Source organism: Equus quagga, chromosome 9, assembly GCF_021613505.1.
Source record: "Equus quagga isolate Etosha38 chromosome 9, UCLA_HA_Equagga_1.0, whole genome shotgun sequence".
NCBI classification, from domain to species: domain Eukaryota; kingdom Metazoa; phylum Chordata; class Mammalia; order Perissodactyla; family Equidae; genus Equus; species Equus quagga.
In genome coordinates, this window is record NC_060275.1 from 54,054,338 (window position 1) to 54,071,297 (window position 16,960).

The 16,960-nt window shown below is 36.4% G+C and overlaps 1 protein-coding gene across 1 annotated transcript in view; it reads left to right on the forward strand.

The window, feature by feature from the left end:
* The window catches only part of MIB1 (MIB E3 ubiquitin protein ligase 1), a 140,308-nt gene that overhangs the window by 50,368 nt on the left and 72,980 nt on the right, over nt 1-16,960 (forward strand). Inside the window, exon 10 of the mRNA XM_046671026.1 lies at nt 8,693-8,800. Coding sequence (XP_046526982.1) covers nt 8,693-8,800 — 108 coding nt within the window. The remainder of the gene's footprint in view (nt 1-8,692; nt 8,801-16,960) is intronic.

Genomic DNA, 16,960 nt, shown 5'->3' on the forward strand with positions numbered 1-16,960 from the left:
AAGATTAGAATTAGTTGTGCATGTTATATATCTGAGCTGTGGAGGATACTATATTGTATTTTCCCACACAACTTTTTGTTTTCCTTGCTGTTCATAATTGTTCTTTTTTAAACAATAATTCACTATATGTAGTTTGCATATAGTGAAATACATGCATCAGTTTTGACAAATGCATATACCTATGTAATGCACACTCCTATTAAGATGTAGAACATTTCCTTCATTCCGAAAAGTTCACTTGTAGTTTTTCCCAAGCAGTCCCTTTTAACTCCAGACAAAATTAAATTAATTAATTTATTTATTTTTAAATTTATTTTTTATTTTTGTCTTTGAGGAAGATTAGCCCTGAGCTAACATCTGCCGCCAGTCTTCCTCTTATTGCTGAGAAAGACTGGCCCTGAGCTAACATCTGTACCCATCTTCCTCTTCTTTTTGTGTAGGACGCCTGCCACAGCATGACTTACCAAATGGTGCCATATCTGCACCTGGGATCTGAACCCTGAAACCCCAGGCCGCGGAAGCGGAACGTGTGAACTTAATCTCTGCGCCACCGGGCTGGCCCCATAATTAATTTTTCTTTCTCCTTTTTTTTTTGCTGAGGAAGTTTCACCCTGAGCTAACATCTGTTGCCAGTCTTTCTATTTTTGTGTGTGAGCTGCTGCCACAGCATGGCCACTGACACATGGGTGGTGTAAGTCTGTGCCTGGGAGCTGAACCTGGGCTACTGAAGTAGAGTGTGTCGAACTTAACCACTAGACTACCAGGGCTGGCCCCCAGTTTTTTTTCATTTCTTAGTAATCTGTATTGTTATAATTAATTTTTCTCCAAACTTCTAATTGTCTAATCTCTCAAGACATTCAGGCACCTCAGGTGCATATTGATTTTATTGTCTGAGAGAGATTGCTTTCACTGCCTTCTGATGTGATTTATCGCGGCAGGTTGCCCTCTACACCTGATGTCCATTTGGAATGTCTTCTTACCCGTCATCCTGAGGGTTCCCTTCCCCTCTCTCATGTGTTGGATTTCTTGTTTTCTGTATTCTCTCTTTGTATCCGTGTTTACTCTCTTTTGTGAGGTACAGTCTTTAGTAGCTTTTTGAGAAAGTGTTCATGGGAAATAGACCTTTAATATCTAATTTTTTTTTAACCTTACAATTAAATTTTAGATGGGAATAGAATTTTGGGTTGGGTATCGTTTTCCTTCTGAATAATTCCATTTTCTGCCAGCATTCAGAATTGCTGTTGGAAAGATTTAAGCCATTCTGATTCCTGATCCTACATATGAGCAATTTTTTCTCTCTCAAGCATGAAGATCTTTTTTTTTTGCCAATATTCTCAACTTGCACAATGATGTGCCTTGGTGTGGATCTGTTTTCATCCATTGCTTTAGATGTTTTATCTTTTTATTCTGGAAGTTGTGTTTTTCACATCTGGGAATTTTCTATATATATATATATATATATATATAAGCTTTTATTTTTTTAGAGCAGTTTTAGGTTTACAAACTAAAATTGAGAGAGTTACAGAGATTTCCCATGTACCCCCTGCCCACATATGCATAGCCTCCGCCATTATCAGCATCACTCACCAGAATGGAATTTTTTTTTTTTTTTTACCAAAGATAAACCTGCTTTAACACATTATAATCACCCAAAGTGATTATAGTTTACCTTAAGGTTTTCTCTTGGTCTTGTACATTCTTTGGGTTTGGACAAAAGTGTAATGAGATATATTCATCATTGTAATATCACACAGAGTATTTTCACAGCCCTAAAAATTCTCTGTGCTTTGCGTATTCGTCTTTTCCCTCCACCCCACCCCTGGCAACCACTGATCTTTTTATTGTATCCATAGTTTTGCCTTTTCCAGAATGTCCCTTGTTGGAATCATACAGTATGTGGCCTCTTCAGATTGGCTTCTTTCACTTAGTAGTATGCGTTTAAGTTTCTTCCATATCTTTGTAGCTCATTTCTTCTTAATGTTGGTTAACATTCCATTGTCTGGATGTACCACAGTTTATCCATTCACCTACTGAAGGACATATTGGTTGCTTCCAAGTTTAGACAATTATGAATAAAGCTGCTATAAACATCCACATGTAGGTTTTTGTGTGGACCTAAGTTTTCAGTTCCTTTGGATAAATACCAAGGAGTGTGATTGCTGGATCATATAGTAAGAATATATTTAGTATTTTAGGAAACTGCCAAACTGTCTTCCAAAGCAAGTGTACCATTGTATATTCCTACCAGCAATATATGAGTTCCTATTGCTCCATATCTTCGTCAGCATTTGATGTTATCAGTGTTCTGGATTTTGGCCATTCTAATAGGTGGTAGTAGTATCTTATTGTTGTTTTAATTTGCATTTCCTTCATGACATATGATGTGTGGAGCATCTTTTCATATGCTTATATGCCATCTATATGTCTTCTTTGGTAAGGTGTCTGTTTGGGTCTTAGTGGCCCATTTTTTTTTTCTGCTTCTTCCCAAAGCCTCCCAGTACATAGTTGTATATTCTACTTGTAGGTCTTTCTAGTTCTGCTACATGGGATGCTGCCTCATCATGGCTTGATGAGTGGTGCTAGGTCCATGCCCAGGATCTGAACTGGTGAAACCCTGGGCTGCCGAAGTGGAGTGCATGGACTTAACCACTTGGCCATGGGGCCGCCCCCCCCCCCCCCCCCCCGCGTCTTTGGCCCAGTTTTTAATTGGATTGTTTTCTTATTGTTGAGTTTTAAAAATTGTTTGTATATTTTGAATAAGAGTACTTCATCAGATACGTATTTTGCAAATATTTTTTCCTAGTCCATGGCTTGTCTTATTACCTTGCTATTTTGTTTTGCAGAGCAGAAGTTCAATTTTAATGAAGTCCGGCTTATATTTCTTTAATACATCGTGATTGTGATATTGTATCTAAAAAGTCATATTATACCCAACATCATCTAAGTTTTCTCTTTTATCTTCTAGGAGGTTTATAGTTTTGTGTTTTACATTGAGTCTATGATCCATTTTGAGTTAATTTTTGTGAAAGAGGTAAGGTCTGTATTTAGAGTCATTTTTTTGCATGTGAATGTCCAGTTGTTCCAGCATCATTTGTTGAAGAGACTGTCTTTTCTCCATTGTATTGTCTTTGCTTCTTTGTCAGAGATCATTTGGCTATATTTTGAGTCTATTTTTGGGTTCTCTATTCTGTTTCATTGATCTGTTTGTCTAGTCTTTGGCCAATACCACACTGTCTTGATGAGTCAGGTAGTGTCAGTCCTCCAGCTTTGTTCTTCTCTTTCACTGTTGGGTTGGCTACTCTAGGTCTTTTGCCTTTCCCTATAGTCTTTAGAATCAGTTTGTTGATATCCATAAAATAACTCACCAGGAATAGTAGAGATTGCATTGAATCTATAGATCTAGTTGGGAAGAACTGACATGTGACAATATTGAGTCTTCCTGTCCATGAACATGGAGTCTCTCTCCATTTATTTAGTTCTTTGATTTTGTTCATCACTTTTTTAGTTTTCCTCATGTAGATCTTGTACATATTGTGTTAGATTTATACCTAAGTATTTAATTTTTTGGCGTGATAATGTAAATGGTATTGTGTTTTTATTTGCATTTAATTTTATAATTAGTGATGTTGAGCATGTTTTCATGTACATGCTCACCATCCGTATGTCTTCTTTGGAAAAATGTCTATTCAGATCCTCTGCCCATTTTTAGATCAAATCGTTTTTTGCTGTTGAGTTATATGAGTTCTTTATATATTTTGGATATTAACCCCTTATTAGATAGATGATTTACAAATATTTTCTCCCATTTAGTAGATTGCCTTTTTGTTTTCTTGATGGTTTCTTTTGGTGTGTTGTGGTATTGTGTTTTTATTTTTAAATTCCACTTGTTTACTGTTAGTATATACGAAAGCGTTAGACACTTGTGTATGAGTCTTGTATCCTTATAACCTTGTTATAATTGTGTGTTAGTTCCAGGAGTGTTTTTGTTCATTCTTTTGGATCTTTGACATAAATGATTATGTCCTCTGTGCACAAAGACAGTTTTATGTCTTCCTTTCCAATCTGTGTACTTTGGTTTTCTTTTTGCCTTACTGCATTAGCAAGGAGTTCTAGTACAATGTTGAAAAGGAGTGGCGATAGGGGACATGCTTGCCTTATCCCTAATTCTTGTGAGAAGGCTTCAAGTTTCTCACCATTAAGTATGATGTTAGCTGTAACTTTTTTGTACAGTCTTTATCAAGTTGAGGAAGTTCCCCTTTATTCCTAGTTTACTGACAATTTTTATCATGAATGGGTGTTGAATTTTGTAAAATACTTTTTCCACATCTATTTATATGATCATGTGATTTTTCTTTTTTAGTCTTTTGATGTGATGGATTACATTAACTAATTTTTGAATATTAAACCAGCCTTGCATACCTGGGATAAATTCCACTTGGTCATGATGTGTAAGTCTTTATATATATTTTTGGATTCAGTTTGCTAACATTTTGTTGAGGACTTTTGCGTCTGTGTTCATGAGGCGTATTGGTCTATAGTTTTCCTTTCTTGTAATGGCTTTGTCTGGCTTTGGTATTAGGGTAATGCTGCCCTCATAGAATAAGTTAGGAAATATTCCCTCAGCTTCTGTCCTCTGAAAGAGATTTTAGAGAATTGGTATAATTCTTCCTTAAATATCTGGTAGAATTCACCAGTGAACCCTTCTGGGCCTGGTGCTTTCTGTTTTGGAAGGTAATTAATTATTGATTCAATTTCTTTAATAGATACAGGCCTTTTCAGGTGGTCTGTTTCTTCTTGTGTGAGTTTTGGTGGATTTTGTCTTTCAAGGAGTTGGTCCATTTCATGTAGGTTATCAAATTTGTGGGCATAGAGTTGTTCAAAGTCTTCCTTGTTATTCTTTTAATGTCCATGGGATCTGTAATGGTGTCCCCTCTTTCATTTCTGATATTAGTAATTGGTGTCCTTTCTCTGTCTTCTTTCTTAGTTACCCTGGCTAGAGGCTTATTGGTTTTATTGATTTTTTTCAAAGAACCAGCTTTTGGTTTTGTTGATTTTTCTCTGTTGATTTCCTATTTTCAATTTCATTTATTTCTGATCTAATTATTTCTTTTCATCTGCTTGCTTTGGATTTAATTTGGTTGTCTTTTTGTAGTTTTCCAAGGTGGAGATTTAGATTATTGATTTTAGATCTTTCTTCTTTTCTAATATATGTATTTAATGCTGTAAATTTTCCTGTAAGCACTATTTTCATTGTGTCCCACAAATTCTGATAAGTTGTGTTTTCATTTTCATTTACCTAAAAATATTTTTAAATTTCTCTTGAGATTTCTTCTGTGACCCATGTATTGTTTAGAAGTGTGTTATTTAATCTCCACTTATGTTGGAATTTTCTGGTTATCTTTCTGTTATTTATTTCTAGTTTAATTCCATTGTGATCTGACAGCAGACATAATATGTTTTATTCTTTTAAATTTGTTTAGGTATATTTTTTGGCCCCAGAATATGGTATTTCTAGGTGAGTGTTCCATGTGAGCTTGAGAAAAATGTATATTCTGTTGTTTTTGGATGAAGTAGTCTGTAGATGTCAATTATATCCAGTTAATTGATGGTGCTGTTGAGTTCAACAGTGTACTTATTCTTCTGCCTGTTGGGTCTGTCCATTCGGAGAGAAGGTTACTATAATTATTTCACAGGTAGTTTTCCTTCCTTTTATTTTCTCTGATCTTGGACTGTTCCTCTAATGGTCTAATAGTTTTCTTTGTTTTTCCTTTCTGGGATACTCCTTAACTTAAGCTTCTAACCCTTCTTTTGAGGTTTTCATTATTCTATCAGTTATGAATTTGAATTTTCAAACTTTTTTTGGTTGTTCTTTTCTCTTTCCTTTTTATGGTATCATGTTCACATTCAAAGGATGCAATGTCATGCTTTACTCACTGAGTATATTAATGGTAGGCTTGGTTTTTTTTTAAAGTTTTATTGTCCCTGCTTAGTTTTTTTTTTTTTTTTAAAGATTTTATTTTTCCTTTTTCTCCCCAAAGCCCCCCGGTACATAGTTGTATATTCTTCGTTGTGGGTCCTAGTTGTGGCATGTGGGACGCTGCCTCAGCGTGGCTTGATGAGCAGTGCCATGTCCGCGCCCAGGATTCGAACCAACGAAACACTGGGCCACCTGCAGCGAACCCAACCACTCGGCCACGGGGCCAGCCCCCTGTCCCTGCTTAGTTTTTGTCTTCTTTAACTTACTTTCTTCTGTTTGTTTTGGTCTCTTTTGTTGGAGGCCATTCATCAGATGTCTAGTGATCCTTGATTGTTCATTCATCTATAAAAGCGGTAATAAAAGGCTTGTTTGGAGGCATGCGTGTGTGCGTATTTGTCAACTCTGGACTTCACTGTAGGGTGGTCCGGTTGACTGTTTCCTTGGGTTACTCCTGGCTGTTGGTCGTCGAGTGTTTTTCTCTTGAGCTGGTCTGACTCCCTGGAAAGGTCTCTTGATTCTCCTGCTAAACCTGGCTGCCAACCTTATGAATACAGATTAAGGGAAGAGAGTCCAGGTTCTTAGCATTCAGCATGTCATATTTACACAAAACTTATGTTTTTAGTGCTTCGCCCCACCCTTTACAGTGCCTGGTTTCTAGAGTCTACGGACTCTTTGCTCTTTCCAGAGAATAAACTTTCACGTTTCCGTTAGTGTGAGGGTGGAGCAGTAGCTCAGCTTTGCAAGGTTGGGGAATTCAGGGATCTAAATGCTTTTAAACAGACTGTCAGCCAATGCTTTTGTGTTTAGCACCACTGCCACATTGTTCCCATATCCAGAGACATCCAGTCATCAATTCTGAGCCTTATGAGTTTCCTTGACGAATGGGTCATTTTGGGCTTTTCTCAGCAGTCTTAGGTCTGCTTTCTAGCTTGCTGTGTATGGGTGAGCATGTGTGCATGTGTATGTGAGTTTTCTGTTTTGCTAGTTCTGATTATCTTTGAGGTTTGAGGCTTAAAAGAAAATAAAACTGTACCCTTGTTTTACTAAGATGTCAGGAGGTAATGAAAACAAATACAATGCATCCTTTAATTTAAAAACACTCTTACAAGGTTATACTTGCTTTTTCTTTTGAGATATAATTGTACCACAAATAAATATAAGGCTATACTTTTAAGAAGTCTCATAATAATGGTGAAAAACGATGGTCTCTTGCCTCATATCTACCCATCTTCCAGCTCTTCTAATGGAACTTTTTTTCAGTTTAGCTTTCCTGGTTTTTTTTGCAGCATCTTTCTCTTGATTTTTAGATGTAAAGAATTCTTGAATATGTCTAATTGAAGTTTTTCTCCCATAAGTTTTCTTTTCTTCTTTCCATTTGTTTCTTCCAGAGTCATTTCTCTTTCTGTTTTGGAATTCTTTGTCTTACTTTGTCTTTTTCTGTGTTGGAGGTCCTCCTCACATCCCTCCTCTCTGCTTGTCCGTTCCTATCTGAATAAGACAATGAAAGGCTCATTGGTAGCTTTCTGTTCCTGGACGGACTTGGTGACTTTCTTTGCGTTGTGGTGTTTGTCTTAGAGCTTTTGGAAATCCCTAAATGCCATTAAGTTAGGGGTCTGTTCTCTATGGCTATTCACTTGTGTGAGGGAAGAAACCTCCTTTTCCTTGCCTTGGGACTTGATTCCTGGCAGCTAATACTCTGTGCTTGAATTTGAGAAGTGGGCTTGGAGTGTGGCCATTGCACATCAGATTTATATCTGTGGCCTCTGTTGTCAGCCCTTTGATGTGCTTGTGTTTGCACGCTTTGAATTTGTCTGGGGTTCCCAGCCTTTGTCTTCCCTGTCTCTATAAAGTCAAAACTTCTTTGCTTGTGTTCTTTCAAAAATGTGTTATTTTTCTTGTTTTCCAATGTTAGCTCTCCTTTTCTTGTTGTTTTTATGGCTTTTTATGTTTTAAATTATTTTACCATCTTCTTAAGGTAGTCTCGGGAAGGATGGGATGTAAACGTGTGGTCAGGCTGTCATCTTTAACCGTCGTTTATGGTTTTATGGATAGGAGTGAATGTGGTGAGATTAAGAAATTGCACTTAGCCTTGGGTATGTCCATGAGTAAGTTATGCATTTACATAACATCCAAGGTGAAGAAAAGGTTGGAATTTACTGCTTTATAAATTCTATTATAAATAGAATAATTTTATATAGCTCATTTAAGGTATACACCTCATTAATAGATCCTTCATGGTACTTTGCTTACAGCTGGTATTCGATATACTTGTCAAATTGAATTTATTTATACGGCAGTAGATAATATGTTTTCTGAAAGTTTTCCGTTCACCTCATTGCTTTTTTTCATTGAAACGTAAGCTCTGAGATTTAATAATCCAAATAGAAGTAAATATATAAAACTAATGTGACTTATTTCGCTTTGTCCATCCCTCCGTCTTTCCCTTCCTTTCTTTCTTTTTTCAACTTTGCAGATTGCCTAAAGAGTTCTTTCACAGCTCTTTGAACAATGGAACTTACATCTGTTTAAAAAAAAGCCTACATCCCTTCTCTAGATTAGAACAATTTCTGGTGATCTGTATTAGGCTATATGGAACCCCAGCCGAAATTATTTTCTTAGAATTTTACAGTGTGCTAGATTTAAACCCACACTACGTGTATATATTGGCTCTTTCTAATTTGTGACATTCTTTCATCCTTCCTTTTTTTCATTTAGGTAAATGGACAGTGTGCTGGCCACACAGCAATGCAAGCTGCTAGTCAGAATGGACATGTTGACATTTTGAAGTTACTTTTGAAGCAAAATGTGGATGTAGAAGCAGAGGTAATTAAACTAAGCTTGAAAAATATTTTTAGTAAAAATTAATGTCCTAGAAATGATACTTCTGTATCATGAGATGGATTTTTTCATTCTTAAAATTTAATGCTCACCTAAGGCTCTTCTGATTGAAAAGAAAAATTTGACAAAAGACAACTTGAAGCATTTCTTATTTTTCTGTGATCCTTCAGTATTCTAGGTATAACCCTAAGTGAAGAGAGGAGTTGAGTTTTCCATTACTGTTGGTGGACCACCATGCTGTTGGGAGCCCAGTTGGGTTCATCTGACATTTGTACTGGGGAAGTTGAGGGAAGGGGAATATAGATCATGTGAGTCAGAATGTTTCCTCATCTGTAACACTCAGAGGCCTGTCTTTGTTTTGTTTTGTTTTGTTTTCTCATAAGGGAACTAGTAAATAAGAATTTGTTTAGTCTTATTGTTTCTTGACCTTAATGTGAAGATTTTACACTGCATGTTTATTGCTCTATATGTGTATATAAGCTTAATTTAATTTAGAGTATATTCTTATTAAAGGGAAATAACTGCTTTTTACTATCACGGGAATTTCAGTGGAGAATCTGTGAGTGGTGTGAAGGATGGCTTCCTTTGTTGTAGTTAACTGTAACCGCGTTACCTAAAAATATGTATTAGAATTACATTTGTTTTAGTCTAGTGCAAGATTACTTAAGAATAAGTCAAATTTGATCAAATTTAGACTAGGCAGAATGTTGTAATTTTGTCCAAATGACGCTCCTATCTGAGGAAGCTTAATATAAGGACTTGAATTTCTGAGAGAAAACTGGTGGGCCAGCCTGTTTTTACTAATTAAAAAATTTTAAAGACACCTATTTGAAAAGAGAAGTCGTATCTTATTTTTGCTTTTTTCTTCTCTAATTGTATTTTGAGCTGTTGGATAGCTAGTACAGAGCCAGTGGTGATGTAGGTGTAAATAAGTCATCTTTGATGTTGAAATTCTAGAAATTTGGCCTAAGTTTTAAATTAGCACATTAGACATCTATAAACTGTGTGACAGTTTTATTACTTTGATGTCTTTATGAATGAGATTATGTAATTTGATTTTGCTTTTACAGTAGTAATTTTTAAGTGACATCTTTCTTGGTTGTGAATTTGGGAACCCAGCATGTGTTATAAAGTTTTTTGGTAATGCAAGAAAGACTTAACTTAAATTTGGTATTTTGTAAATGGCAGGCAATTAGTTTATTTTGCTATTGTTTTAGTCTTGTCTGGAGAAATGGAGTGAAATTCCCTGAGTTGAATATCTAATTTTTAATTTAATGAATCCAGAAACTGCAATAGCAACAACTGCTAAAATATCACAGTGCTGCTGATTGTAGCTAATAAGGCAAGAGGCTGAAAAACTAAATTTCTTTTTGCCTAATTTTTTTAAAAAAGTATGCTTTCTGATTCAGAATTTAATTAGTAAACCTGGCACTATGAGAGTATCCATAAATTTGTGTTTCTAAAGACTTCTTGTTCACATGAGAAGCTCTGCAGAATAGGGATGCAGCTTCGGGATGGGAACGAAGTTGGCCCTCTTTTTTAAGAGTAGGTTTCCTTTTTCCTTACTTGAACTCAAATACAAAACAAATGATTAGTTGATTCTATAAACATAGTAAGACTGAGGTGGCTAGGCGTTTGTAAATAATTTATCTTTCAGTTCCAAAGCTATGTCTGTTATTAGAGCAGTGAGATACATGTGGACCTCTACCATACGTCCTTATTTGGATTTCCATTGCATGCATTTTCTGTTTTAAAAACCATTGGAGGCAGATTTAATTTGTAGGATGTCTGGAGACATTTTTGACTGTCACAACTGGTCAGGGAGGGGCAGGGAGAGTACTACTGGCATCTAGGGGGTAGAAACTAAGGATGATACTAAGCATCCTACAGTGCACAGCACAGCTCCCACAACAAAGCATTATCTGGCTCCAAATGTCAATAATGCCAAAGTCAAGAAACCTCAGTTTAAAAGATGGAGAAAATGGTTAATTTTAAGATGCACTTAAATTTGTGATTCATCATTAGCCAGTTTGTTATTAATTTTTTATTGGACATTTTAAACATTTATAAAAGTAGAATAGTATAATGAATCCTATGTACTCATTAACCCACTTCAATTATCTTTCATGACCAGTTTTGTCTTATGTGTACCTCCATACCTCCCACTCCCTCCACTGCACTATTTTGAAGCAGATCCAGATGTGATATTATTTCATCTGTAAATATTTAAGTATGTATCCCAAAATGATAAATGCTCCTTTTAAAAACTGTGTTATGTCTTTAACACACCTAAAAACAATGATTAACAGTGATTTTTAAAATTCTAATTTTATTAAAATTTTTGAGGTTAGCTGAAGAATAAAGAGAATAGTATATTTTGTTCTTTAGTTATCTCATTCTGTAACCTTTCATTGCTTTCATCTGCATTAGGAAGTGGGCTCAAGATAGTATGGATCATGGTTTGCAAATTATAGCCCGCAGGCCAAATCCAGCTCTCCGTTTGTATTGTTAAGTATTATTGGAACACAACACACCTATTCATTCGTTTATTGCGTATGGCTGCTTTCATGCTACAACTGCAGAATTGAGTAGTTGTGTGGTTATGATAAGAGTCTGTATGGCTTGTAAAGCTTAAAATATTTACTTTCCAGCCCTTCACAGAAAAGTTTATTGGCCCCTAGTATAGATGACTGCTGCAGATTTTTTTCACTTGACTTAGGCTGTTATCAAACTAAATTATTTAGTATATATCATACCTTTTGACTATGTGATAAGGTTACACTTTTTTCCTATTTCTTAGGGAAAACTCAGCTATTTTGGAATGTTGGTTGTCTCCATGTATGACCTAATGAGTACAACAGGATTACTTTCTGTTTACTCCTTAATGTATAGGACTATGAGGACTTAGTCATATTGCTATAGATGAGCTAATTTTAGATCCTCCAGGGACTTAGTATCTTTTTCTTACTAATAAAGTATAATAGTAAGGGTGTGGAGGATTGAGTGCAAGACCAGTTTTAAAGAGTGTGTCCTTTACAATAAGTTTTCCTATACAGTACAGATATATACTGAAGGTGGTAGGAAACTTGGGGTGGTTTGATCTCCGCCCCCCCTTTTCTCCCCAAAGCCCCCAGGTACATAGTTGTATATTCTTCATTGTGGGTCCTTCTTGTTGTGGCATGTGGGACGCTGCCTCAGCATGGTTTGATGAGCAGTGCCATGTCCGCGCCCAGGATTCGAACCAACGAAACAGTGGGCCGCCTGCAGCCGAGCGCATGACCTTAACCACTTGGCCACGGGGCCAGCCCCATGGGTGGTTTGATCTTTTAAGGTTAATGAAAACTGTTTTGTTTTGTTTTTTTTGAGGAAGATTAGCCCTGAGCTAACATCTGCTGCCAATCCTCCTCTTTTTGCTGAGGAAGACTGGCCCTGAGCTAACATCTGTGCCCATCTTCCTCTACTTTATATGTGGGACGCCTACCACAGCATGGCTTGACAAGCAGTGCCATGTCTGCAGTTGGGATCTGAACCAGCGAACCCCAGGCCGCTGAAGCAGAATGTGCGCAGTTAACTGCTGCGCCACCAGGCTGGCCTCAATGAAAACTGTTTCAAATGGAGAGGATTAATAGTAGGGAACAATACTAGACTTTGCCAGAAAATCAAGTTTTAATGGTATTGTTGCTGTCTAAAATGATATTGCATGAAAAGTTTAATATAAGCCTTAGTTTCCTCATCTATGATAATAACTTAAATGGCTAGGATGTGGAGTAAGGGCAATAATTAAGATACCATTTATAGTATACACCACCATGGGAATTTAAGGTGGTGTTACTACTTTTGGTTGACGTTTCTTATTAAACATTTCTTTCCAGCTGGTGGAAGTTAGTACAGTTTCTCAAGAAACAGATGCTATTTCTGTGTGATTCTGCTTATCTAGTTAGTGAAAACAAAGCTAGGAACATTTTATTTAATTGTAAAACCGAGAAGGAGAGGGCAAGTAGCCTTCAGGACTGGTCAGTTTAAGGAAATTATTTTCTTAAAAACAAGCAAGTAGGGGCCAGCCCCATGGCCAAGTGGTTAAGTTTGCATGCTCTGCTTCGGTGGCCCAGGGTTGTGCCGGTTTTCTTCCTGGACACCGACATGGCACCACTCATCAGGCCATGCTGAGGTGGCATCCCACATAGCACAACCAGAAGGACCTACAACTAGAATATACAACTATGTACTGGGGGGCTTTGGGGAGAAGCAGCAGCAGGAAAAAAAAAAGATCTGCAACAGATGTTAGCTTAGGTGCCAATCTGAAAAACAAACAAAAAAAACCAAACAACAAGCAAGGACTCAGAATAATAAAATGGCTCCAGGAATTGGTATACATAGTTTCTAGGGTTATTAATTCAGGTTGTGACTAGAGATTTCCCCACTTCCTTAACCCCATACTCCCCTTCCCCCCAAAACTGGAACTATTAAAAACATGGCATGTCAAAGAAAGATTCTATTTATAAGATCCACAAAACAGTCTTTAAGTTGCCTTTTACAAAAGGAAGGCAGACTAAAATCTGAGATTGCCCAAACAAAAAAGGTCAAGTTTTAAAAGATAACGTGATAGTTTTACAGTCTTTCATTATCAATAAATTCTTCTAGTTGCTCAGGTTGGGTCTTAAGAATCATCATTGATTCCTTTTTTCTTTTCACATTCTTCCTCGAATCCATCATTAAATCAAGTTGTCTCTTTACAATATATCTAAAATTTAAACAGTTTTCACCCTTCCTGCTGCCACCACCCTGGTCTTCACACTTCTCTTACCCCAGATATACTCATGGCTTTCTCACTTCTTTCAGATATTTACTCAAACCTTCCCTGGGAGGCCATGCTTGGCTGTCTTACCTAATCCTTCCTTGCTGTATTTTTTCCTTGGCACTTTTTACTGCGTTACATTTACTATTTATTTACTTATTTTGCTTATAATATTCTGTCTCCCCCACTACAATGTAAACTATGAGGGCATGAACTTTATTTTGTCCATTGTTGTACTCCTAGTATCTAGAACAGTCTGAGCTCATAGTAGGCATCTAATAAATACTCACTGAAGGAATGAATGAATGGATGAACTAGAATATACCATTTTCAGACAATCCTGTTGAGGTTTTAATATGATCAAAATACCAGCATCTTGATTAATTGAACAAATTTTAAGGAAAATAAGATGGAGTACAGTATTACATATTATATTTGGAAATAATAAAATAGTTGTACTAATTTATTGAAAATGTCAGTAGGTTCAGGAAATGTTTAATTGCATTGATGTTAAAAATCGTGATGGTTACTGAGAGGGTTCTGGGAAGATGGTGAAGTAGGAGGTACTAGGAATTTGTCTCCCCATCTAGACAACAACTGCTCTGGCAGAATCATTCTGATATAACTGTTTTAGAACTTTGAATTCTATTGAAGAATTGCTACTTTCATGGGAAGGTTTGGAGGTTGATTATGGTTACTTTTGGTCAATTTCACCTCTTAGCTCAGCAGATGCTACCCATATCACCCTCCAGCCCAGTGGCAGGCAACTAAGTATGTGTTCCTGGACCAGCTTGCAGGAGGCAGGTTGGGCAATAAGAACCCTGTTCTACAAATATTGAGATCTACTTTCTGATCGCTTATTGCTGCTTCTGATCATGGAGGTGCAGACACAGAGATGGGCAACCATAGTTCCACCCTCCCATTGTTGCAAGCCCTTCCTCATCAGCTGAAGTGACTTCCAGAGGATTTAAGGGTCTGTGCCCTTTTCCCTTTGCCCTTTGCCCTCCCATTTTTCTGTTTTTCTCCTTTTGGGAGCCTGGCATTAAAAACTAGGACATTCAAAAGCAACTGCATGTATGAGAGAAATTAGAAAGTCACTGCATGTGCCCAAGGAAGAGTACAGGCTCAGAAAAGACCCGAGAAGACATTAAGTTTACACCTCAGGCTGTAAGCACGAAGACAGCCTAAATCTGTCAAAAACAAAACAAAAAACAGCAAACCCTGTGGGAAGGAAAGAATCTGATTTCCAGAGTTACCATGTTATTAGATTCAGATGTCCCATTTTCAACAAAAAAATCACAAAGCATGCAAAAATTCCAGGAAAATATGGATTATTCAAAGAAAAAAAATAAACCTAAAGAAACTGTACCTGAGAAAAACCAGATGGCAGAGCTACTAGACAAAGACACTAAAACAGTTGTCTGAAAGATGCTCAAAGAGCTAAATGAAGATGTGTAGAAAGTCAAGAAAATGATGTGTGAACAAAATGGGAATATCAATGAAGACATACAACATGTAGAAAGAAATGAAAAACAAATTCTAAAGCTGAAAAGTACAAGAACTTAAATAAAACATTCATGGTGGAATTCAAAGATACATTTAACCAGGCAGAAGAAAGAACCGGTGAACTGGAAGATAGGACAGTGAAAATTATTCAGTCAGAGGAACAGAAGGGAAAAAAGATTGAAGAAAAATGGTGAGAGCCTACGGGACCTGTGGGAAACTGTCAAGCAGACTACCATACATGTTCGAGGAGTCCTAGAAGCATAAAAGAGAAAGAGAGGAAGAGGCAGAGAGATTATTTGAAGAAACTATGGCCCAAAACTCCCCAAATTTGATGAAAGACATGAATATAAGCACCTGAAAAGTGCAGTGAATTCCATATAAGATGAACTCAAAGAGACCCATACTGGGATACATTATAATCAGACTTCCAAAAGACAGAGAGAATCTTGAAAGTGGCAAGAGAAAGGTAACCTATCACTTACAAGGGATCCTCTTAAGATTTTGAACCAATTTCTTATCAGAAACTTTGGGGGCCGGCAGATGGTGGACTGATATAATCAAAGTGCTAAAAGGAAAAAAACCTATCAACCAAGAATCCTATATCTAGCAAAACTGTCCTTCAAAAGTGAGGGAGAAATTAAGACATTCCTAGACAAAAGCTGAGGGAGTTTGTTACCACTAGACCTTCCTTGCAAGAAATCTTAGAGAGAGTGCTGCAGGTTGAAATGAAAGGATATTAGACAGTATCTCGAAACCATTTGAAGAAATCTCAGCAAAGGTAAATTACTTGGGCAATTATAAAAGATAGCATTATTTTAACAATGGTATATAATTCTACTTTTGTTTCCTACATGATCTAAGAGACTAATGCCTTAAAAAATTATTAGTCTAAAATCTAGTTTTATTTTAACTTTGGTTTGTAACTCCACATTTTGTTTCTACGTAATTTAAGAGACTGATGGATTAGTTTGTGTTTTTGGGGACACAGTGTACAAAGATGTAGTTTTGTGACATTAGTAACTGAAAGGGGTAGTGGGATGGAGCTGTAAATGAGTAGAGTTTTTGTATGTTGTTGAAGTTGAGCTGGCATAAATTCATATTAGAGTGCTATAACTTTAGGAAGTTAAATGTAATCCCTATGGTGACCACAAAGAAAATAGTTAGAGAATATACACAAAAGGAAATGAGAAGGGAATTAAAATATTTCACTACAAAAAATCAACTAAATACAAGAGACAGTAATGTAGGAAATGAAAGACAAAAAAACTATATGGCATATAGAAAACAATAGCTAAATGATAGAAGTTCTTCCTTATCAGTAATTACATGTAAATGGATTAAACTCTACAAAAGATAGAGAATGACAGAATGGATTTTTTAAAAAATGTCCTAAATATATACTGTTTATAGGAGATTCACTTTAGATGCAAAGACCCCAATAGATTTAAAGTGAAAGGATGGAAAAAAGTATTCTATGCAAGTAGTAACCAAAAGAGAGCAGGGGCAGCTATACTAATTTTACAAAAATAAACTGTAAATCAGAAAGGTTATAAGAGACAAGGAAGGGCGTTATTAATAGAAGGTTCAATCCAGCCAAAAGGTATAATAATTATAAACATTTACATACATAATAATAGACCGTAAAAATATATGAAACAAAAATTGACAGAATTGAAGGGAGAAATAGCTTCTGCAATAATGGTTGTTGAAGATTTCAACATCCTGCTCTTGTTAATGGATGGAACAACCAGACAGAAGAGAAGTAAAGACATAGAGGACTCGAACAATGCAATAAGCCACCTAGAGGTAACGGACATATAGAATGTTCTACTCAACAGAAAACA